The 24,662-nt window shown below is 46.1% G+C and overlaps 1 protein-coding gene across 1 annotated transcript; it reads left to right on the top strand.

Moving 5' to 3' along the window:
* Positions 1-2,499: 2,499 nt before the first annotated feature.
* slc9a7 (solute carrier family 9 member 7) lies at positions 2,500-21,935 on the top strand. The gene is made up of 16 exons (XM_085347094.1): positions 2,500-2,785; positions 5,522-5,724; positions 5,798-5,875; positions 6,654-6,730; positions 6,808-6,920; positions 7,007-7,112; positions 7,239-7,375; positions 8,020-8,130; positions 9,062-9,150; positions 9,957-10,070; positions 10,647-10,758; positions 10,836-10,989; positions 16,912-16,975; positions 17,438-17,520; positions 18,288-18,393; positions 21,194-21,935. The coding sequence occupies exons 1-16, from the start codon at positions 2,554-2,556 to the stop codon at positions 21,455-21,457; spliced, it is 2,043 nt and encodes a 680-aa protein (XP_085203220.1). The 5' UTR covers positions 2,500-2,553; the 3' UTR covers positions 21,458-21,935.
* Positions 21,936-24,662: the final 2,727 nt, after the last annotated feature.

The raw sequence follows: 24,662 nt of genomic DNA, 5'->3' as shown, positions 1-24,662 counted from the left end.
CCGCTGACATGAAAATCATGTAGTTCAAAGCTGCTGCTTTGAGGCCGCCATGTTTATGTGCTGAGGTCTAACTGTGCGCAACCAAAAACCACACACACACAGACACACACACACGCTCGCGACAGATTAGCCTGCAAGTTAAGCCACAGGCCACTGTAATTATAGGTAATTCTCCTCTCCCTGCTGAAGCTTCTCTCATTAATTGATCATTAATATACAAATTGTCATGACCACTGATCAAAGCCCATCAATGGCTCACTGGATCAAGTTCTGATCAGGTTCTGATCCACTGTGGCCAAAGCGCTTGCTCATCAGGGCTCATATCATTGTTGGGTTTTCTCTGTCTTATTGTAGGCCTTGATTGTTTTTTTCTAAAACATCGCTATGGGGATAGATTTTAATTCCAGGAATGAGCTGACATTGTTTAATGTGTCCACTTCACTTTCATCCACATGGGAGGAAGTCCCATGCTCATTAGGTCTTGTGGTGTCATATTACTCCAGTTTATTGTGGTAATCTAGTAGCATGAGGTTAGCCGATGTCTTTGTAGCTCCTGTTCTGCCTGCAGCCTGCTGGAGTAGAGATGCTGGGAACCCTGTGCATCAGGAGGAATTATAGAAGTTCAGTTTCAGCATCATTCACACAAAAGCAGAAAGTTCAAGGAAACAGCTCCAGATTTCTCAGATAGCCAAGGAGTGACTACCTACTACTATAAGCTGTGTAGAATAATAATGAACAGAATGATATAATCAAATATGCAAAGAAGGAGTAGGACCCTCCACTCCCACTCACACAAAAACACAGCCCCATTCATTTACCCGTCAATTTGTAAAAACCAGGAAGATTGAAAATGAATAATATATGCACAATAATAATAAAAGAAAGTGCTGGATAAGATTAAAAAGAAGCAAAAACCTGCTTTCTGATTGCTTGCTTGCTTGTTTGCTTCCTTAAAGGTGCTTTTCGCAGTGACCCTCTGCAGACACTGACTGAAACTTTGACCACCAAGGGGCAGCATCTGTAACATTTTCAGAGTGTGTTGCTGTCTAAAGTTTTTATATTGGCCATTTCTCAGTACTCAAGAACGCAAGTCTGTACTTGCATTCTTGCTATAAGTTCACACAGGAGTCCATACTTCCCAAGAACATAACGCAATCATTCTACAATTGGAATGGCACTGTACTTGATGACATCACAACTCCAGAGTTTGTTTAATATTTGCAATGGAAATTACACATTATATAAAAAATTACATCCTGTCTACTAGGCTTCATACAGTTACACAGAAAGCACAGGAACAAATAAAAAACTGAAATAAACCAAACATTAACATTAACAATCAATGAAAGACTTGGATGCAAAAATTGTGATTGGCTCCAATCAGCTCGCTAGCTACTCCATTCTGGAAACACTGTCCAAAATGTAGCTAAATCCAGTGGAGTGGTTTGGTTTAAACTAGATTAAAACCAACAATGGTCTTAAAAATTATATATTTTAAAATAAAATAATTAAACATAATAACTCTAAATGGGTTGAGCTACACTATGGACAGTGTTTCCAGAATGCAGTAGCTAGCTAGCTGATTGGAGCCAATCACAATTTTTGCATCAAAGTCTGTGATTGGTTGGTTTTGTGGCACATTTATAAAGGTGAACTGAGTGAGAGGGGCTGTTGTGTATATGGATAATAGCAAACACTGAAATACATTTTTTGCATGCAGCAATAAATTTTGTTCGCTCAAAATAAGCTTTTATTCACTCAAAATATTTCTTCCTCAAAATGTAACATTTGCACTTGCAAAAATTATTTATGTGCGCTCACAATAGAGGCACAAAATAACGCCATACCAGTCAGAAGTTCTCACCTGAAAATATCTTAAAAGTTTATTTTGTGTCAGATAGAGTCATATTTCAAACTTTTTAGCCCATCTCCTTTGCAAGAACGCAAGTACGCGTGCTGAGAAACGGCCATTCTCTTTAGCCCCTCCCTTTAGTTACCTTGGGTAGCTTTACAGTGACTCGCTGCGCCATCTTGTGGTTTAAAAGGGTATTACATAAAAGCCGCAGTCCAGCTCCATATCCACAATCCACAGTCATAACGAGCTATGTATCTAACTGGTAGTAAGGAAGGGACTGATGGAGGCTGCGGGTAGAGGTGGTGGGGGGAGGTGGACCTCGATGAGCAGTGTGAGAACCAAGCTCACGTCAAGGAGTGAAAATTTCAACTAACAGTGGAAATGTGATATTTGACTGCATACAGTTTTATCATGTTTATTGTGTTTACACCTGTTTCATAAACGGTGTTGGGGGCGGGTAGGATTAAAGAGGAGGAGAAAAAGTCGATCCTTGTATTTTCACGCTGGACACTGGAGGGTGGAGTAGGTGGTGCAGCTGCTTCCACTGCAGACACATCATGTGAGCAGCTTCCTCCTCTGCCTCAGCCCGCTTTCAGCTGCGCGGTCGTCACAGCGCAGGCGCAGTGACTCAGGCGCGTGGCTGAGAGACCTCCTCGGTGCTCGCCGCGCTCGTCAGAGGCTCAGCTGATGGCGCAGAGATGATGGCCGCATGGATCCTCCTGAGCTGTGCTTGGGGACAGGGCATGCGCGCGGAGGACTTCGCGATGGAGGAGCTGGCCACGGAGAAGGAGGCGGAGGAGAGCCACCGGCAGGACAGCTTTAACATGCTGACCTTCATCCTGCTGCTCACCCTCACCATCCTCACCATCTGGCTCTTCAAGCACCGGCGGGTCCGCTTCCTGCACGAGACCGGGCTGGCGATGATCTACGGTGAGCCTCGCCTTTACGCTTAACGGCACGCTCGCGCACGCCGACACCGCACTCTTTGCGTGAGACGTGAGACGCGGCCGTTATTTTTAAGACAGTGCAGAGCCGCCGACGCGCGTGCGCGTTTCACATCGAGCTGCCGGTTCGGTGTCAGCGCGCTCCTGTGCGCGCACCTCTCTGACTGAGCAGAGATCAGCCGAGCAGCTGCTTCAAGAGTCCAAGTGACACCAGCCGGCAGTCACATCACACTCATCACACACACACACACACACACACACACACACACACACACACACACACACACACACCACTTATAACAACCCTGTTATAACCTTGCTGGCGGTAGAATACTGTGTGTGTGTGCGTGTGCGTGCGTGTGTCTGTTTGTGGGCTGATTCGGAGCCTCAGCCCAGCCTGGTTCTTCTGCTGAGGCTGCCCTGCCTCAGCAAACATGGAGAATGATGACATGAACAAAGATCATCAGATAATGTGCGAATGTCTCTGATCACCTGCAGTGATTAGTCAGAAGGCCTGCTGGTGTGACACATCTGCACGGTCCCAGTGATGGAGGCCGTCCGTCCAGCGTGTCACTCATTAACCACACATGTCCTCCGAAGAAGGCAGACTTTGATTTGTTTGGACCTAAAGCTCCAAGGCAAACATGGCTCTGGTGATTTTCCAAGTGTGGTGTCTGTGCTGCACAGGGTCAAAAACAGGAAACAGGCACTGCGCTCACAGCTGACGTTTGCTTCTTTAACACCGTTTCATGTTTCATTACTACTTATACATGCACACCTCATGTACTAATATCTGTCAGCCATACTCTGCAGTTAATTGAGTGACGTTTAACTTCCGGTTAGGCGAACAAGTTCACACAGGAACCTCAGACCATTTAAAGGGTGCTGGAGGAAGCAGGTGGCCCCCGATTTAAAGTTATTGTGGGCTGAACTGACGCTGTATTTACTGTAACCTCACAGGAGATGTGTTATTGGTCAGAAGATGTAATTAACATGGTCCAGAGGTGCAGTTCAGGGACTCTGGTTAGCTGAGGTGAAGCCGAGCAGACAGCTACAGTTAACTGTGTTGCCATCCACCTGTCAGAGAGACTTTTACACAAAAACACACCCTGAGTAGCCTTGATTATGTAATGTTATCCATTATTCTTCTACTCATTCTAAGGTCTGGTTAAGGACATCTTGTTCAGAATTTCTGACCTAGAGACTCATTCTAACCATTATCAGTGTGTGTAAGCATGCTGCAAAATATCTCTCTGCACTCAACATGCACCTGCAATATTTCAAATCCAGACAATAACGCGGAATGAAGCTCTCAGCCTTTAAAATACGGAGCGCCAACTCGTTTATGAGCACATTTGCATAGTGTATAAATAAAATGAATAAAACAGCTTTATTTAATGATTAACATAAAAAGTCAAACATTTTCAACACTAACACTGGTCAAAGAGGCCACGCCCCTAAAACACAAACTTGGGTTACCTACCTAGTTTATCAAGGTCAAGATGAACTTTATTATCTCCAAGGGGCGTTTGCTTTGTAGCCACCTGCATAAATAACACACATAACACATACACCCAAAACACAAACCACATAACACAATCTAAAAAATTAACAGTGGTAGGAACAAGTGAACCACGAGGCAAAGAACCTCCACCCTGAAGCCAGTGAGACAGTCGGTGTTCCAGTCTGCTGGTACTGATCCCCTATGGTTGGACAGAAGCTTAAAGAAGCCCTGAGTGCTTTAACATGAGCATCTATGGGAACTCCTCCACCCTCCAGCACTCCAACATAAGTACATAAATCTGAAAAACAGAGCCGATCCCAGATCACTTTACACTGCAGTGTATAAATAAAACTGAAGGGTTGTTGTGGAGTCCACCGGTTAAACCTGTGATAGTGTAAGAAATGCTGCTGCAGCTTCATGTTGTTGACGATGAGACGCAGCCTCAGACGTTTGTCCTGATTTTACTTCCTGCTGAAAATCCGGGAACAGAAAAAGTGAAACAGCAAGTGGTTTAATTCTATATGTGTGTGTATGTGTGTCTGTGTGTGTGACTGTGTGTGTGTGTGTGTGTGCGTGCGTCTGTGTGTTTTTGTGTGTGTGTCTGCATGTATTTGTGTGTGTGTCTGCAGGTGTGTGTGGGTGTCAGTGTGTGTCTACATGTGTGTGTTTGTGTGTCTGCATGTGTGTGTGTGTTTGTGTGTGTGTGTGTCTGTGTGTGTGTGTGTGTGTGTGTGTGTGTGTGTGTGTGTGTGTGTGTGTGTGTGTGTGTTCTTCAACCTCCTAAGACCCAAACTCTTCCACGGCATGCATTTTTAATTTCTCTTTGATATTTGGTCATATTGGGGCCCGATGAATGTAAAAACAAAGAATTACCAGATTTTTTTTTTTTTACCTTAATTTTGTTTTGAAGAAAAATAGGAACATATGAGGATATTCGTTTAAAATTTTGATAGAACAGTAGCAATATAATGTCCTTGTAAGTGGATATCAGGCTCTTGTGGAGCAAAGTTGAGTATTTTGGTCTAAATAACCCAAAATGTGATGTCCGCATATGTGGACGCCAGGTCCTAGGAGGTTAAAGTGGCCCCTTTGCTTCCTGGACATGTATCTATGAAAACAGACTGATGGAAAATCAGGTCCAGCAGTCTGTGACTGAGACCAGAAACAGAGACACGAGGTCCCCACTAACCTTTCGGTATTTCTGTTTGTTTCTCTCAGGTTTACTGGTTGGCGTGATTCTGCGTTATGGCATCCCAGCCAACAGCTATCACAACAAGACGCCAGCAAGCTGCTCGCTGAGGGAGGGACCCACCAGCACACTGCTGCTGAATGTCAGCGGGAAGTTCTTTGAGTACACGCTGAAAGGAGAGATCAACTCCCGCGAGATACACAACGTGGAGCAGAACGACATGCTGCGAAAGGTGAGGAAGGCAAGGAAGTACGCTGGCATCGCTCACATCCGCCTGGCAACTTCAAACTTTGTGTCTTTTCCAGGTGACCTTTGACCCCGAGGTCTTCTTCAACATTTTGCTGCCTCCCATCATTTTCCATGCGGGCTACAGTCTGAAGAAGGTAAGAGTCACCTGCTGTGTGTGGACGGGTGGGGCTGTGCGTGTGAGCAGAGGAACGGCGATGCTCTGACTGCTTCACCTGTCTCCATGTTTACATTTAAAGCATAGCAGGTGATGCTTTCACAGCAAGGTCACATCTAACCTGATAAACATAACGCACTCATGAACGATATCAAGGTTACGCCAGAATAAATAGGCGGAGCCACACAGACATCCACCAGCAGCTCAGGTGCTCCAGTCTGACCAATAACACTCCAGGGTGGGTCGCTAGGAGGCAAGTCTGATGAAAAATATCAGCCAATGAAATTGGAGTGAACCTGGCCATCTTTCCTGATCACCTAACCGACTTTTCCAAAAATCTTTCATGAACCCAGAAGAACCTGCAGGTAAACACACCTGCCTTCATCTGTACTGTGGTGCTGCTTATGTGTGCTGTGCAGCTGAAGAGTATGTGAGCAGCATTTTGTGCTTTTCTTGTGAAATTGTTTTTCATGCTGGATCTGCTGATTCAGCAGGAAACAGGAAACAGGAAGTAAGAAGAGCATTTTTGTCTGGCGTTGCTGTTTGGTTGATGTGTGAGTAAGGAGGGTTGGATGCAAACAGAACTGAGCGCCGACCTGTACAGGCTCATGTCCTTTAGAAACCTGACTCAGCACTTAGAGAGCTGAGCGCGCTCCGTGCGGCAGCCAGCCGCAGAGGCCTCTGATTGGCTGCCTGGCTGGGTGAGTGTGAGGAAGAACCACATATCTTCTTCTCTTTCTTCTTCTTGCTTCTTCCAGAGACACTTCTTCAGGAACCTGGGCTCCATCATCACCTACGCCTTCCTGGGCACCGCCGTCTCCTGTTTCGTCATTGGGTGAGTAAGAGCCAGGTGTGACATCACCTTCGGTTTGCTGCTGCGTGACTGACGTGTCATACCTGTTCCCTCCGCAGGAACCTGATGTACGGCGTGGTCAAGCTGATGCAGGCAGTGGGTCAGCTGACGGGGAAGTTTTACTACACTGACTGCCTTTTCTTTGGCGCCATCATCTCTGCCACGGACCCAGGCATGACCACGAGCACGGGAAGGAGGACGGCGTGCATGAGTGTGAACGCGAGCAAGGTTTTCAGTGTTTTCTTTGTGTCTCCGCAGTGACGGTGCTGGCCATCTTTAACGAGCTGCACGCTGACGGGGATCTGTACGCGCTGCTTTTCGGCGAGAGCGTCATGAACGACGCCGTAGCCATTGTGCTGTCCTCGTGAGTTCATGCCTCGCTTTTCCAGCTGTGGTTTCTAGTGACCACCTGTGAGGGCTGCAGGCAGTGCTCTGGCTCCCCCTGCTGGGAGATCACAAGTCACCTTTGACTCGTGTTTTTGTGTTTCAGGTCCATCGTGGCGTACCAGCCGGCCGGCGCCAACACGCACCAGTTTGATGCTTCGGCTTTTTTCAAGTCTGTGGGGGTTTTCATTGGCATTTTCAGCGGCTCCTTCGTGATGGGCGCGGCCACGGGAGTGGTCACCGCTCTCATATCCTTTCAGAGAAGTCAGCGCCCACCACACGACCCCCCTCACCCCCACCCTCCGCCCAAGTACAGCAGATATTCACATAAACCTGAAAAACACACGTGAACTCCTTTAAAAGCTGAACCCAGGTGAGCGTCCAGTCCTGGTCCCTGTATCCAGCTGTGATCTATCAGCAGTTTAATATCTGTGTAAACTTTCGGCCTCACATCAGCAGTTGGAACAGATGTGAGCTCAGGTGAGAGCAATTGAACAGTCCTTTTTCCAGCTGTGATTTTTCTGGGTCAGATTATTTTCTAATAGTCAGATTTTAGCTCCCTGAGTGGAGGTCGTGGTTGTGAGGTGGACAAACATCTGTATAATAATCTGTATTGTAATTGTATTGTAATAATTGTAATGTATAATAACACTGATCACACAAATTTAGGTCCTGAGAGAGAGGTCCTGAAGCAGGTTGTGAGGATGAGTGGGTGGGTTTTAAAGGTGGATGCTGAGAACCTTTGACGTAGAGGTAAAGACGTACGTGTCTTCAGTAAATATTGTAAGCTTACTATACAGGACAGATCATCTGACTGCGGGGGTGGGGCTACGTTCACATTTGCCAACTGGTGTCTCAGTCCTGTGTTTACGCTCTTTGACCGGAACCTTACGTCACCAAGTTCACCAAGCTGCACTGCTTCCCGCTGCTGGAGACGGCCCTCTTCTTCCTCATGTCCTGGAGCACCTTCCTCCTCGCCGAGGCTTGCGGCTTCACAGGTGAGCTGACCTGTCACAAACATCAGCCTTGCCATTTGACCATCACCGGGCGACTCGCTTCACATGCAGCACTTCGTCCTGTTCACAGATTTACACTGTTCCGTTCCGCCCCACGCTTATCATCAGAATACATCATAAAAGGTTATTCATAGAGCGCTTATACAGGAAACAGTCAGCTGTAAGGATGTGTTACAGGCACACTGTCAAATCAGATCCAAACAGCACCATCCACTGCTAACAAGCTAGGAAACGTCACCTGAAAATGTAGAAGAACATTTTACAAAAATCAAAACTGCTCCATTTATTTCCATCCAAGAAAAAAAGAAATCTGCATCAACACAATAGATATTCAGCTGTCATCCATTGACTGTCTGCGATGGCTGTGGGGGACACAACCTGCACAGGTGTGAGTGAGAATTTCTGCTTTATCCATGCTTTACGTTCACTGCACCTCAGAAAGATTACACACCTGCTTAAAGCATCCTCACAGATTTTGTGTTACGCCCCCCCACACACACACACACACACACACACACACACACAGATGTGGTCAGGAGTCAGAATGGATTCAGATATTCAAAATAATCTGATGGCTGAGGTGGGAGGACAGTGGTGCAGTGGTTAGCACTGTTGCCTCACAGCAAGAACGTTCTAGCTTGGACTCCACAGCCACTACTATGTGGGCGGGGCCTTTCTGTCTGCATGTTCTCTCCGGTTATGCCAACTTCCTGCCACAGTCCAAACATGCCGTCAGTGGGGTTTTAACTGGTGATTCTAAATTGCCCACAGGTGTGAGTGTTTGTCTGTCTCAGGCTAGGCCAGGTGTCCCCCCTCCCCCCTCTGGGATAAGAGGAAGAGGATGGATGGCTGAAATTTGGCATTGTGTATTTCAGCTGGCTGTGTGTGTGTGTGTGTGTACGTTGTCCTGCAGGCGTTGTGGCCGTGCTGTTTTGTGGCATCACGCAGGCTCACTACACCTACAACAACCTCTCTGAAGAGTCCACAAAGCGCACCAAGCAGGTATGTGAACATGTGACCCCACCCCCGCGCATGCCCCCCCAGCCATCTGGCGCCTGGGCCAGATGGTGCCTGCCCGATGAGCCGGCTGTGACCTTAATTTCCCCCCCTGACTGCTCAGTTCCATGTGGGGGGGTTGGTCTGAGGGACAGGATGAGATTAGCAGGAACACAGTTTGGATCTGTACATGGCACTGCCATTGAAAAAGGGGCGGTGTCACGGAGCAGCAGGAAGTTTACTGCCTCTCAGACAGAGTCATTTTAGGGAACAAACGGCGCACACGCCCCTGGATCCCTCCCAGGAGGCCTGGTTCAATATACATTTCTGTTTTTAACCTTTAAACTTGAACACAGTTTTTATTCTGTGTTTGTCTGCGTCAGCTGACTAAAGCTGGAATCACGTCCTTTATATTTTTATTTTCTCACACTTAGTTTGGATAGAGGACAGTATAGTTCCGTTTTTATTGTTATTTTACTTAAATAAAGTTTTATCACACCAGTAATAACCCTGAAGTGGGCGACAAGATAAAATTCATACACAGAAGTGATAAACTGTTAAATCGTCTCACTAACACTACAAATGTAATATTAGAAGTTTCTTCAGATAAGCAGCTGAACTGAGATTAACTAAACATTTCTCAGTTGGTCTCCAGTTACTGCAAAGAGTGGATCATTATAGCAATTCATCATTAAATGCAACATTATCTGTTCTGCTAACCTAAAGGCATGATGGGGCTCATCCTGTTTACTGTGTAACCACATTCACATATTTTATGATTCTAAATGATGATGAATATTTTTAAACTGCAGCTTTTTGAGGTTCTTCATTTCCTGGCTGAGAACTTCATCTTCTCCTACATGGGCTTGGCTCTATTCACCTTCCAGAATCACATTTTCAGCCCCGTCTTCATCATTGGAGCCTTCGTATCCTTTCTGAGCTTCTCTCATTGTCAGAGTAGTACCTGCAGCGCTGAGAAAGCTACCTGCTGCACCCTCATTTCCTCTTTTTTCACATATTGGTCACGCTTGTGTGTTTCAGATCATCCAACTAATGTTAATATTAGACAAAGACAACTGGGGCAGTTTTTAAAAGATGATTTCAATTTTCAAGGGAAAAAGGGTTATGTAAACCTACCTGCCTCTGTAATCCTTTCCAGACTGATAGAGGTCAGTGACTTTGTTTCTCAGCTGTTTCTTTACATCTTTTAGCCTGCTTCACTTTGTCAGACAACTTCTATTTTGTGATTCAGCAGCTTTGACAGTGATCAGGCCTGGGTGTGGCAGTGACACTGAACAGATCTCAGATCTTTGTCTAGTATTAAAGTTTATTTGATCATCTGAAACATGTACGTGAAACACTAAGAAACCAGGCAGGGCAGTAGATGGAGCTCAGTACGCTCTAGTCTGATTTGTCCCTTTTGATATTTTTGTGTGTGACCTCACATATACCACAAACATCCTTTCTTTCCAGCATTAAAACTTCTTAACCCGGGCCGTCAGATTGCCATTTTCATCGGAAGAGCTCTGAATATCTACCCGCTCTCCTTTCTTCTCAACCTCGGTCGAAGGCACAAGATCAAAGGAAACTTCCAGCACATGATGATGTTTGCAGGTATGAGGAGCGCTTCCTGTCTCTGTAGTTCTAGCTCATCGTGTCGGGCTGGGTGGTTTCAGGATCTCTTTCTGCAGGTTTGCGTGGGGCGATGGCGTTCGCCTTGGCCATACGCGACACAGCTACGTACGCCCGTCAGATGATGTTCACCACTACGCTGCTCATCGTCTTCTTCACCGTGTGGGTGTTTGGAGGTGGAACCACACCCATGCTGTCCTGGCTGCATATCAGGTTAGAAAATCAAAGTGCTGCACTGCCTTCACGCCTGTGAATAATAACAGAAAATTTTAAATATTCGAAGAAAAGAAAAGGCATGACCTGACCTGCTGAGGTCACCTGAAGCAAGGTGTGAGTGGTGGTTGAAACACCTGGGAAGAATCTCAGAGTGGACTGTGACAGTCGGTGTCATAGGCCACCACTTTTGGTCAATGATGACCATTTACAGTGGACATAGATGGGCTCTTTACTCCTCTTTCAGACCATCTGTGTCCTCTGTCCAAAAACATTGATGTCTTCGGCGAGTGGCCTTTGACCTTTGCAGTGCAGATGTGCAGCTGAGTGTTGTGTTGTGCCATGTGTTTGTGGAGTGGCTGTTTGGTTTCTCCTCCCTGCACTGCAGACACTTTATAGGATTACTGTGGCTCAGCCCATTGTAACACTCTGTAACTGTGTGTGTGTGAGAGAGGATGAAGTGTGTCTCTTTTCTATATGCCTAAGTTTTGTTGTTTAGCAGTGTGTTTCATTCTGTATTTTTGTTTATTTTATTTCTAAGATAAATCTGCAAAATTTCAGAGACGAGAACTAAAATCTAGGACTGTGTGTGAATTTTATACACAGGTAGAATATCTGCACATTTAATCAGGTTTTCCAAGTTTAAGGAACCATGATGTTTCCAAGTCTTTGTATGCAGTGGTGAACATCATGGCACTGATGTACATTACTGAGACCTCCGTAATTAAATTGTTGCAAATTTGACTCTATTCACACTTTTTAAATTGTGTTTTTAATGCAAGTTGTAATTAGTTGTTAGTTAGATAAGTTTTCTATTATTATACCTAAATTGTATTATTATACCGCTTCTGCATCCTATGACTACATCCTTAATGTGGTTTGTAAACATGTGAATGTGGGTGTAAAAGAGGAAATTATTAATCTGGACGTTTTTAGTGGGAGAAACTAGGCCACTGAATGAACAATAGAGTCATGCAGGCCTGAAGAAGTCACCTGGTTGATGATGAAACGTTTCTCACACTGAAAACATCCAGATGAACAGAATCGACCTGGGATTTCCTTACCTGGATGATTGAGCATGCATCAAGAAAAATTATTCATCAAGGTATTAATATTCACGTTGAAGTACTGACTGTTTGTCAGAGGTCTTAAGAGGGCTGCACAGTAGACACCGCAGCGTCCAGGAGATAGAGCCAGAGCTACTCTGCTGCTTTCCCTCCACCTCCTGCTGCTCCTCTGAAGAAGCTCAGCTTCAGGATGCGTGTGTGTGTTTACAGTTTTTCTTAATTATAATAATTTTGAAAACTGAGTGGATCCCAGTTTCTTTAGGCAGGTCAAAGCAATCAAGAAAAACTGTAACATGTGTGCTGTGTGTGTGTATTTGTGTGTACCAAAGTTTAGGTAGCTTTATGAGGCCCAAAAGTTGGAATGCCACTATACTTGTGGGGAGTAACAGCCCTTATGGGGACATTTTGAAGGCATTTTTGAGACTCAAAATGTGGTTTTAGTGACTGGGTTACAGTTAGATTATGGTTAGGTTTAGGGTTAGGCGTTTATTGTGATGGGTGGGGTTAGGGTAAGCAGCTATGGAAAGCATAATATCAGTTAGATGGCCCCACAAAGATATGAAAACACAACTGTGTGTGTGTGTATTTAATATGTGTGCTGTGTCTTAGGGCGGAGCAGGAAGTATTATGTTGGAGGTTTAGAGCACTGCCAGATTCTGCCCCTTTCACCCTGTGAACTCGTTGCTATGGTGACAGTAACCGGCCGTGCTGCTCTGTGCTCTCAGCATCCTTCTCTGCAGTGATGTGTGTGTAAATTTATGTTTTGCCTCTTGGTGGTGGGGTTAAAAACAAGCCTCAGACGGTGTTCCTCCCTCTGTGCAGATCATTAACAGTGGCACGGTGAGACCTGATGCAGTGTTGGTCCTGACGGTCTGGAAGCAGGCAGCCTATCACCGAGCGGCATGACTAATCTGTGACCACAGTGGGACAGTCAGGGTGCTGGTTTCAGCTTTTAGGAGAATGAGCATTTAAAGTCATGAAGCTGCTGCTCTGTGTTTGATGCTGAAAGTCAAGGTAAAGTTGTCAGGTGGAGAGAGGTGGAGTTTTCAATACGAAATTAGATGTTATTGGGCGAACACAAGCTGAGGATCAGAGAGAAAAACAGGAGCACAAGGAGCGGATGTGAGGCCTTTACATCACAGACTGTTAGCTTTAGGAGGAAACTTCAGGCTTAGCTTGTATTTTCAGGTTTATGAAGTCAGTCTTTGAGTAAAACATAGGGCAGCAGCTGTTCTGGTCTGATGTAGGATTAAGCAGTCCTGGCTGCTGTTGTTGCTTTCATGATGCTCCAGATGTTCTTGGCTGGTCAAAGCTCTGCAGAGCAGGTGGGCCTGTCCAGCGGCTGGACTCTTCTCCTCTGAAGCCGTACTGCTGGAATGGATGCAGTCTACAGTTTAGCATCATCCCGGTCAAACACAGCAGCCTTCCTGAAAAAAGCATTTGTATGGAGCAGATGTTGCTCTAACACCTGTTTGTACCTTTGAGCACTGATGGAGCCTTTCCAGATGTGCCAGCTGTCAGCTCCATAGGCAGTGATGTCTTACAGTTCCGCTTCAGCTGGGTTTGTAAAATTCAGACACAGGTGGAAACAAGCAGCGAATCAGGAGGCAGGAAGTCAATCCATAGCAGGCAGGGAACAAAGACAAAGGCACTAGCACGCAGACGAGAGACGCCAACATTAGAAATATGAGGAATAATATAAAAGCCCAGAAATACTTTACAACAAACTGAGCAAAACATTTAAAACTGAGACACAGAAATGTTGTAATAAAGCTCAGTCTCAACGGTTAACACCGTTGTCTCTCAGGCTGGGAGTTTCCAGTTTCCTGTTTAAATAAAGGTTTTTGGGGTGACCGTGGCTCAGGGGGTTGGGAAGTGTATCTGTACCCGGAAGGTCGCCGGTTCGATCCCCGAGCTCTCTGTCCTGGTCATTGTGTCCTCGGGCAAGACACTTCACCCTACCGCCTACTGGTGTTGGCCAGAGGGGCCGATGGCGCGATATGGCAGCCTCGCTTCTGTCAGTCTGCCCCAGGGCAGCTGTGGCTACAACTGTAGCTTGCCTCCACCAGTGTGTGAATGCGAGAGTGAATGAATAAGGGGCGATCGTGGCTTAAGGGGCGATCGTGGCTCAAGAGTTGGGAGTTCGCCTTGTAATCGGAAGGTTGCCGGTTCGAGCCCCGGCTTGGACAGTCTCGGTCGTTGTGTCCTTGGGCAAGACACTTCACCCGTTGCCTACTGGTGGTGGTCAGAGGGCCCGGTGGCGCCAGTGTCCGGCAGCCTCGCCTCTGTCAGTGCGCCCCAGGGTGGCTGTGGCTACATTGTAGCTTGCCATCACCAGTGTGTGAATGTGTGTGTGAATGGGTGGATGACAGGTTGTGTAAAGCGCTTTGGGGTCCTTAGGGACTAGAAAGCGCTATACAAATACAGGCCATTTACCATTTACCATGAATAGTGGCATTGTAAAGCGCTTTGGGTGCCTTGAAAAGCGCTATATAAATCCAATCCATTATTATTATTATTATTATTATTATTAAAGTGTGACTGCATCCAAACGTGCTCTGTGAGTGAACAAGTGACACAGAGACAGCTTATTTAAACGTGCTCTGTGCTGGAGCTTCAGGCTCCAAACCAAACCAAAATGCCGAAACATGTTGAAACTGATGCTGAAAGAAGAGGAAGTGGAAGTCAAAATAGAAACCATCAAAAACACGCTGACTGGCGTGTGAAAGCAGCTGCTGGAAGAAACGTCAGCATCTGGAAGAAGAACTTTCGGAGTCGGAAGTTGGAGCTTTCACTTCTCTGTAGCACCAGTTGGCAGGCTAGGCTGTAATAATCCTCTGAGAGCTGCGAGTGGCTTGCTTAGTCACAATTAAAATAAAATGCTGGCAAAGCAGAAATGTTCCCTGTGATCGCAGCTGAAGCTTCTGTATGGTATGGAGACCACACTGAAACGATAATGATGATTATTTTCAGGGATCAGATTTACACATTAATGTGTATGTAGCTGAGTGCAGCGTGCGCTGTGAATGCCCTGAATCTGCCTGTGTGGGTGTGAAGGCCGAGTTGTGTCGGGTGCAGGCTGACATCACGGATGACCGTGCTGCTGCGAGGTGACAGCGCTCGCCCTGAGATCAGAGCAGATGTGGATCTGTAGTTTCATGATTGTCTAATGGATGTTTGTCCCAGAGTTGGGGGCGTGACTGTCTGCGTTCCCGCAGTAATGATGTGATGAGTTCAAAGGTCAGTGCAGTCTGTGAGCACCCCAGCAGAGATAATTTGTGAATATGAAACTCGCTCCTTACAGGTATGACAGTAATGATCACAGCAATGCAGGAAGTAGGCGGAGTCTGCAGATGCTGGGACAGTGAGTGGCATTGTGTAAGTGTGGTTACGTCAAAGGAGACTCTTTCTCGCGCTCTTCACTTCTGTTTTTCGTCAACTACAGGGAAGAGAAATAGAATTATCCCCCAGAGACCGGCCTGCTTTCACTTCTGATCACAGGCGCTATGAATAACAGCTAAACAGAAAAAGAAGTATTAATTCATTTTAATAAAAAGTTAAATATTAGAGGTAGCTTGTAAATGCGTATTTACCAGAGGTCCTGTGTGATTTCACAGTGTTTTATGGAATATTACACACAATATAGTCTGAGCGCAGCAGGAAAGCAGCCTGTCACTGAAGGACCTACCCAGTGATGTCACTGTGTCGTGGAATTGTGAACTAAAACCCAGAGGAATCTGTGGACCATCAGTGATGTGATAAAAAGCAGCGTGAGCTATAAAGCACCTGTTACACTGCAAAACAGATCAAAACCCGAGGTCAAGAACACATTACCGTCCTTTGATTGGCCGGTCAGCCTTTTTATTTATTTTCTTCAGGGGAAGCTTATTGGTTCAGAGTGAGAGTGTAGTACTGTAGTCCACTACATTAAAAGGGCGCTGTTTCACTCAGTGATATGAGCGTTAGTGTTTTTCCATCCCACACAAACATTTTTAACCCTCAGAGCTAATTTATCGTCATATGAAAGATGGGAGAGATGTTTAAAAAGGGAATATCGTTACAGTAACAACACAAATAACATCCTAAAATGTTCATGTGGCGAATGGAGCCGCTGCTCAGGTGATTTCAGGTGTTTGAACAGGAGGACCTGGGCCAACCCAGCGCCTACTGCAGAGAGGACGTCTCTCAGCTGGGAGAGGTTTAATGTTTCATCTGAAATGATGACTCTTTTTTTCTAAAAGTTTTATTGAATCTGTTTTAACCTTCTGTATCACTGCTTGGTATGGTAATATGTCTTTGAATAAAAAGGCCGGACTTAGTAACCTGGTTAAAGTGGCTGGTCGGATTTCAGAGAGATCTCAGGTCCAGCTTGTGGACTTCTATAACAGGCAGGTGTTGAGGAAGGCAACCTCTGTCATGTTGTGTTCAGATCACCCTCTCTTTAATGATTTTCAACTGCTTCCATCAGGTCGTTGGTATAAAGTGCCTGCAGTAAAGACAAACAGACATAAATTGTCTTTTGTACCTAGCGCTATTATCATGGTTATTAACACTAAACCATAAGGGTTGTTGCCATTGCACACTGCACTTTTTTTGAAGATAAAATTTAGGTCGTTACCGCTGGGCTTATTTTTGTGGGTATGTGTTGTGATTGTATGGACATACTACAAATCAATTTCCCATTGGGGACAATAAAGTTACCATTGAACCAAGCTGGATATGCAGCAAAAGGATGGATGGATATAGACAGATAATTACGCAGCACCCAGTTTGAGAAATTTAGTCATTTATTAACCGCACAGAAAAACAGCATTGTGATGATTGTTAACTATCTCTTTGTCCTTTTCTGTTTCAGAGTCGATGTTGATCCAGACCAAGACCTGCAGCCGTCTGCAGACAGCTTCCAGGTCCTGCAGGGGGTGAGCACCACTCACACATGCTTCTGTGCAGTTATTAGAGTTATTGGTTATCAGTGAGAGTTTTCCTTCCAAACCCATGAGTTTATTCACGCCTCACAATGAACTACGAATAATTATTTTCATATATAAGTGACTATGACGTAAAACCTCAGACATCACCAAGTATACACAGATTTTTTTTTTAAATTGATTGATTAATAAAAATGTAATATTTTTGCTGGTTCACTGATGTGAGAAAATATTTTTACATGTGTCAGTTGTCATGGAGTCTGAGTCTGTCTCTGCAGAGATTACCAATAAGTATGATTATTCATGATATTTAACTCACATTCTGTTTGTATTTTTTTTTAAAAAGCCCGCTCATTCAGCCTGGCTGAGTGAATTAAAAGGTGAAGCATTTTATCTTGATAGGCTGTTCTTCCCGTGAGTATAAAGCTGTGTTATCTGTGTGTGTTTGTCCAGGACGGGCCTCAGGCTGAAGGACAAAGTAAAACCAAGCAGGAGAGCGCATGGCTCTTCAGACTGTGGTACACGTTCGATCACAAGTATCCTTTCAGAGCTCTGTGGTCTCATCCAGGATGGTTCTGTCCTGTGTCCAAAGAATCGCCTCGGTTAACAAGCCCATAAAATATGTTCCCCTGCTTGCTAACAGGCTGCAGTAAAGGTGTTTAGCTCCTCGTGCACTTGGTCCCTCCCTGCTTCTCCCCTCTGCTGAGCGACGGTTTCCCCGGTGACTGACTGTGTTTTCCAGTTAACCCCCGCAGTGGCTTTGTCTATGAGACAAATGGGCAGCCTGCCCCTCCCTGCAGCGTCCACAGCGGCCTTTTCCCAGAGTGTGACAAAAGTGACAAAAACCTAAAAGTTTTATGTTCAACTGGTTTAAACCTGTTAGTCACTGGAGATTACCCTAACCTTAAACTATCAGGTTTATACATTTTTTTATTGGAGTCAGGGTCATCACAGCTGACACAGGTGTTAGAGCTTAACACTCGCTGTTAGGGTTAAAAGCCCCATTACTTCAGTTTTAAGATCTCCTTTAAGTGTAGTAAAGGTGCCTCACAGTGTGGACTAGCATAAATACCTAAGAGAATTCATTCAGAGATGAAAAATATCATTGATGAGCTAAAGTCGCCATAACCACTGATACATCCTAGTTTTCTCCAACATATGGACAGAAGTATTGATAAGCAGAATGGTTGGATGAATGGGTGGATGGATGAATAGGTGGATGGATGGATTGACAGGTGGGTGGATCATTACCATTTAAAGTGTTTAAGACTCAGTCAGCTGCTTGTCCTTAATAAACCTTCAGTTACCTGAAGCCCATTCTGACCCACAGTGGCCCGCCTCTCACCTCCACCCTACCCAGCTACTGCGGGCCGCTGGCGAGCTGTCTGACCACCCCCCGGGCGTACGAGGTGAGTGTCCACGTGCACACTAAGACAGCAAACTCACAGTGAGCAGTGAGTCTGTATGAAGTGTAGAACACCTCTGAGGGTGATGCAGAGAGCCTTCTAACATAAAAAACTGAAGGAAAACTTGATTTCATAACCAAGATCAAGCTCAAGTTCAGTGGTGGGCATGCCAGTTCTGGCGTTCTATGGCAAATGTCCGTCAGGTCCACGGTGCCGTGCAGTGAGTGCACTAGAAGGCACCGTGAACCTGACTGACATATGCCACCCCCATGAAGCTTGTGTTTGATTGGTTCATCAGAGACGTGGTGTGACCAGCTGGAGGTCTTTTTGTAGCTATTCCAGTGCTCGCCCTCTTCCTCCGTGTACAGAGGAGCAGATACTGGTCTATTGATGGGTTAAGGCCTTCTACGGCCCTGTCCAGCTCTCCTCCATGTTCTTGAGACTGTGCTGGGAGAAGCTGCAAACCTGCTGGCAGTGGCACGTATTAATGTGCCACGCTGGAGGAGTTGAATGACCTCTGCAGCCTGTGTAGGGTCCAGGTGTTACCTCATGCTACGAGCAGTTACACTGACCCTAGCCAAATGCAAGACTAGTGAAAAACAGTCATAAAAGACGGGGAGGGGGAATTGAAAACCATTCCTGGTTTGGGGTTGTTGCCCCTCTATTGCACCCCCCTCTGATATATCCAGGAATTTAACTGACTTGATGCTGCACTCTGATTAAAAAGCACTCCCTTAATTTGTTAAGTGTATTAAAAGAATTCTACAAATAAATAATTATAAATAAATAATAATAATAAAGTACATGACGATGCCACCATTATTTTCATCTGTTCACGGACCATTCTAGCATCTCTGTCGCTTCTTTTTATTTACAGTTTGAGTGTCTGCCTTTTTTTTGGTTGAGTCAGCACATTTCCCAAAAACAAACCGCAAAACGATCAGCAGACATATATACCCCCCAGCTCACACTGTTATATTCACTACACAGTAACTTACACTGTGAATATTTCTGGACTACATTTATTTATTAAACTGATTCAGTGTTTTTAGCCCTGAAGATAACAGATCTCTGCTGGATTCATGAAGTTGAAATGCTGGAAAAATCATCTAGACTTGTTCAAAAACCCACTATTTTGTTCTTCCAGGACCTTTCAGGACCTGTAACTCTGTAAATATTTACAGCATGATATTACAGAAAAATCAGCTGATTGTGGTGTTGTGTGTGTTCGTTTCAGCGCAGAAAAACTTCTTTAGGAGATGTTTTTCCACAGGAAGTGATTTCCGAGCCGTTCTGGGACACAGTGAGTGGTTAGGAGTCATTTTCTCTCGTTCTTTGTGCTCAGTGGGGAGCCGGCTCCTCAAGAAGGCTTCCTGTGAATACTGAAGCTCTCAGAGCCTGCCAGCCAGCACACAAAGAGCCGAGGCCTTCAGCGGCAGAGTAACTGGACGGTGGAAAAGCCTTTTGGCATTCAGCGAGCACAAAGGGCCTTTTCAGCTCCGCCTCAATGATGAGCACTGTAATGAAAGATATTTCAGCCACACAAGCAACCATTGAAGGCGCGGTCACACTTGGATGGACTCTGGCAAACTCCTCTTTTCATTTTCTGAGAGATTCCTGCTCAAAGAGGAGTTCAGCCCTCAGAGCTGGCTCGCATTCAGAGATCTGAACTGTAATTTGACTGTTTCTCGTTTCATTTATTTATCTGAATGTGCCTCCTATCCTGAGTCTGCTCACAGAAACGCTTCCCCTCCCAGTTTGTTGCTGCTGTTTGCCAGCGAGCGGCTGGCTGCCAGGCTCATGTAATCAGGCCCATCCAGGACTCTGTGTGGGCACAGGAGATTAAATAAAGCTCCCCGTCTGCTTTCTCCTCCGCTTATAAATTTTATAAAACACAGAGGGGAACGAAACACGTGAAATGCGATCGCTCAAAATGTAATTCAGAACAGCAGATGTCTCACGGTCTGTAAAGGAGCTAAATGCAGTGAAAGCATCAATGCGCCGCTAACCCTAACCCTCCTGACGAACACTTTCATTTCAAAAGTGGCTCACAAATACGTAGTTCACATATTGCTCGTGTTCACAGAGGAAGTCAACAGGAAGTGCGGTGGCTTAGTTTCACAACTAAAAAGATAAAGCTTTGCTCGGTTCGCCATGATTGCTGCTGCAGAGAAAGTGTTATGTAATTCTCTTGGATCCCTCTGTGAGAGTAATCCCCGCACTGACCCCCCGAGTTAACTCATCCCGTCCTCCCTGGGGGACCCCTGGCCAAATATTGATCCGCCAATCAGTTCAGACCCGGACTCGAGCGCCGTGCAGCGTGTGATTTGGAGCTTTAGATGCTCACAGGAAGCTGACCCAAATGTTTCAGCGATATCACTGAGCTCATTGATGTTTCACAGAGAAATCCTGTTTTCACGACTCTGTGTGCGTCTCAGACCTTTGAAAATTCATATCACTGAAGTACCTGAAAACTGTCACAAAGACGAATTACCAACAAAATTCACTCAAATAAAAACATACGTGTAGTTTCAGTTCTCCGGCCTGGAAAGTCTGAGAAGCAGGGGCAGATGTGTGATTTCTCTCCGATTAGAGGCAGCTCAGAGAAGCAGGGCGACAGTTGGAGGTTAATCCAGCCTAAATCTGCCCCTCCCCCGTGTAGATCCACTGTGTCCTCTGTGAGCCCTTGCACTCATGTCAGCGTGCTCGTGTGGTCATGCGTGTTTTTGCCACATGCGTCCCACATCTGTTCTCGTGTGGTCCCATTCTTCCCCTTCATGTTCTGCTTTGGCTTTGTTTTCAGAACCATGAGCAGCTGAGAGACCCGGACTCTGACCCGATCCGTGGCGACGCAGACTTGACCTTCACTTTCGGGGACACCGCCATCACCGCCAACGGGGCGTCTGGCAGTGGAGCGGACACTGCCGGGGGGTCGGGCTGGAGCGCGAATGGGAAAAGGAGCGGCAGCACATCAGAGGAGGCGCTGGAGCGTGAGCTGGACTCCCGCGAGCAGGAGCTGCTGAGCCGAGGGACGCGCCTCGTCTTCCCCATCGAGGACCATATCTGACCCCACCCGTCCCCGCCACCCGCACCCACCCCCCAACCACCTCATCCTCAGCTTTCTCCACATCCAGGAGGGCGGTCCTGCAGAGTGACTCTGAACTTCCTTTGGGATCACAACACCTCAGCTGGACAAAGTCTCTCTGACTCATTCTGTCATGTGACCCTGTCATGTAGACGGGCATCGCTGCACTCGCCTATGTCTGAATACTCCTCTTCCTCCTTGCTCCACACAGTGTCCGGGTGTCTGCTCTGGACGAATACGCAGTTAAAGAACTTTGTATTTCATTATGTCTCCAAAGGAAATGCTGATTTTTCAAAACAGACATGCAGTGTGCAGTCGGACTGCGGAGCTTCAACTTTTGGACGAGGATCAGAAGCAGCGCAGCAGCTGAGAAATGCTTTCACTGATGATACGCATGCAAAGATGGATGATTCTCCCAACATCCAGCAGGCTCTCGGTGACCTCTGGATGGATCCCCAGTGAGCAGGAGGTGTTGAGAGGCTTTACTGACTGCAAAGAGCGGGCACCTCCCATCGTAACTGCTCCTTAATGCTGCAGAGCTCCCTCCTCTATGTTCTCCTCCCTCTCTTTCCCCATGCACGTTTGGCAAAGCTGACTCATCCTCGGCAGTCAGCCGAAGAGAGCGGGCGGAGCTCGGTCACTCAGGCTTGTGCACAGAGATGATTTTAGAAGCAGATCTCACAGAGCGACCCTCTGCAGGCTCAAACGTGACCCCGGCGAGCAGCACACACCTGCGTCAGCTGTGTGTGCAGGTAAACAGGCGTGTGTGCGTCTGCTATGTAGCCTCCATACTCACTCGAAACACACGGTTCACTTATTATTTTTCCCTCTGGACTCATTGTCAGGAGTGACATCACACTTTTGTTTTAGAAACGTGCTGCTGTGCATAATTTCTATAAAGTTCACTCTGTGTGTTTGTGTATGTGTGTGTCTGAGCAGAGAATCAGATGTGGGGCTGTGTTTGCGTGGGCAATTGCAGAAGCGTTGAGTGTCTCACAACAAACTGTGCAGGTGAGCATGACGCCACATGAAGGCTGTCTTCACATTTTATCCTCACACAGGAAATTAGCAGAGTGTTAAAGCTGAAAGTAGAAGCCTGCTCAGCTCATACTGGAGCGATTAAAGCTTCGGAATAAAAATGTGAAGAAGGTTTCAGTGAGGGAGGAAGTGATGACGTCATCTGTTTGTGAAAACCAAAGCTGTGCACATTGAAACAAAGGAGAGCAGCTGACTCTCTGCACGTAGGTGATACTGCAGACTTCACTCATCTCTAGTGCCGGCAACCTGAGCGCTGACTACTTTGAAAACAGGAAGCTGCACTTGTGTTTGGAGGTCAGTGATGTGAACCCTACTCAACTTCTTGTTTGGGGCCGGTAGATTCGTGCTGTGAAGCTTCCCCAGCTCCACTGAACTGTTTCACACCAGATTAAAGCTTTTAGCGCTCCACACAGGACACCACACTGAGTTTCCTGCGGTCTGATTGAGTCATTATTGACTGCAGTGATGATTTTATTGCACGGCAGCACGACGGCTGCAGAATTTTGCATATTTTCAGTCTAAGACAAACATTTCGCTGCAAGGAAGTGCACTGCCCGGAAGCTGCAGGCTGTCACTTTTTCAGACAGCTGAACCACAGCTGTTTAGAATTCACTGCGCTCATGGCCCCGCTGTGGTTGCTGCGCTGGTGTGTGCATGCGCAGGAGCAGGTGTGAAAAGCACGGCTCCCAGCTTAGCACGAGGCTTTCAGATGCACAGCAGGAAACGAGTGTGCTTCTGTAAGCCGAGCTCTGCAGGGAGGGTCACTGACGCTGGTGTGAGACTGTGTAGGTGAGCTCATGGGGGAGCCATGTTCCCTCTGTCATGTGAAAGGTAGCGCACTAAACTGTGAGCGTGCTGCTCTGCACGAGTCCTAAAGGAAGTTGGCATGTTCGGCGCACTCTCTGCGAGGACGTGGGAAGCAAGCAAGACCGTCTCTGACCTTCCCGTGTCAGCAGGAGTACGTGAGAAATGTGATGCGTAGCCTAACTGTCAATGTATGCAACTGTTGTGTTTAGTAGCAGCTCTGCAGCCCGTCTGCATCCACTGTGGTCTGCATGTCAGCATGTCAATAAAATCTTAAGTTCTCACCCAGTGCTGCCGCATTTTGTGGTGTTTACAAATCCACTCGCACTCCGTGTTTGTGGCTGTGTGTGTGTCAGCAGATTGGGAGGCAGGAGATTGGTGTATTTTTGAACACGCAGATATTTTCAGGCATTCAAAATAAAAATTCAGTCAGGGAAATGAAAAAGGTGTAAACACTATCTGATATGTGATGTTATTAAAACACAGCTGACCTGTTTTCACGATGCTCTCAAAAAAAAAAGAAAAAAAGAAAAAAAAAGATTCACTTCCTTTGAGATCAAAGTGTAAAGTCTGATGACCTGTCCAGTTTATGAGTTGAATATTTCACGAGATCATATTGAGTCCTGTTGTATTATTAACCCGAGTGCATCAGAGTGATGCAGCTTATTCTGAGTTGCGGTAATCAAGCAGGACGTTCATGTTGGAACACCCACATATCACACAGACCGCCTGCACTTATGTTGTAATCGTGGCAGTAAAATAACAAAATAATTTGAATCTTTCAGGATTGATTTGGATCTTCTCAGTAATGTGAAGCTCACGTGCTAACAGAGCTAATCCCTTCTCTCCGGCTTCAGTACCTTGTGCTACTGTGATACACCGAATATTCCCGTCCTTATATGCTCATTTCATGCTTCTGTTTGTGATGGGCATTCAATCAGGAAGCCCTCAAACTGGGAGGAGCTAAATGAGCTTGCTTCAGAGAGTGACCTGAGGCCTGGTATCAGATAAAGAAGGATTATTTTGTGAGTTATGCTAAGCTGCTCTGTAAGAGTCCGAGAACAGAAACTTGGAGCTGGAGATGAGTTTGTGTCCATTCAGTTCAACCAGAACAGCCAAACAAATGAATATGAATGAACTTTGACGTGCTGATAAATGAACCTACAGATAATGTGGCTTAGCATTAACAATCATACACAAGCTCTTTATGGAGTGTGTCAGCTTTTTATTCTTTGAGTCGCTTTGAAGTTATTTTTCTTTCAGTGCCAACAAAAGTACAGAAACAACCTCTGAGCGTCACATATGGGAGGTGGGGGCAACCTCCCAAGACTTTGAGATACCCCTA

Source organism: Diplotaxodon limnothrissa, linkage group LG23 (assembly GCF_057381915.1).
Source record: "Diplotaxodon limnothrissa isolate DT_005_m linkage group LG23, D_limnothrissa_male_GT1.1, whole genome shotgun sequence".
In the NCBI taxonomy this organism is placed as follows: Eukaryota; Metazoa; Chordata; class Actinopteri; order Cichliformes; family Cichlidae; genus Diplotaxodon; species Diplotaxodon limnothrissa.
The sequence above is the reverse complement of the archived record's forward strand: the minus strand, read 5'-3'. Positions and strand labels throughout refer to the sequence as shown.

Bases quoted from the DNA above. Each gene is read 5' to 3' on its own strand.
- slc9a7 (XM_085347094.1), top strand. From the start codon at position 2,554: ATGATGGCCGCATGGATCCTCCTGAGCTGTGCTTGGGGACAGGGCATG. The intron at 2,786-5,521 runs GTGAGCCTCGCC...TGTTTCTCTCAG, and splicing joins CGGGCTGGCGATGATCTACG to GTTTACTGGTTGGCGTGATT. The intron at 10,990-16,911 runs GTTAGAAAATCA...TTTCTGTTTCAG, and splicing joins CTGTCCTGGCTGCATATCAG to AGTCGATGTTGATCCAGACC.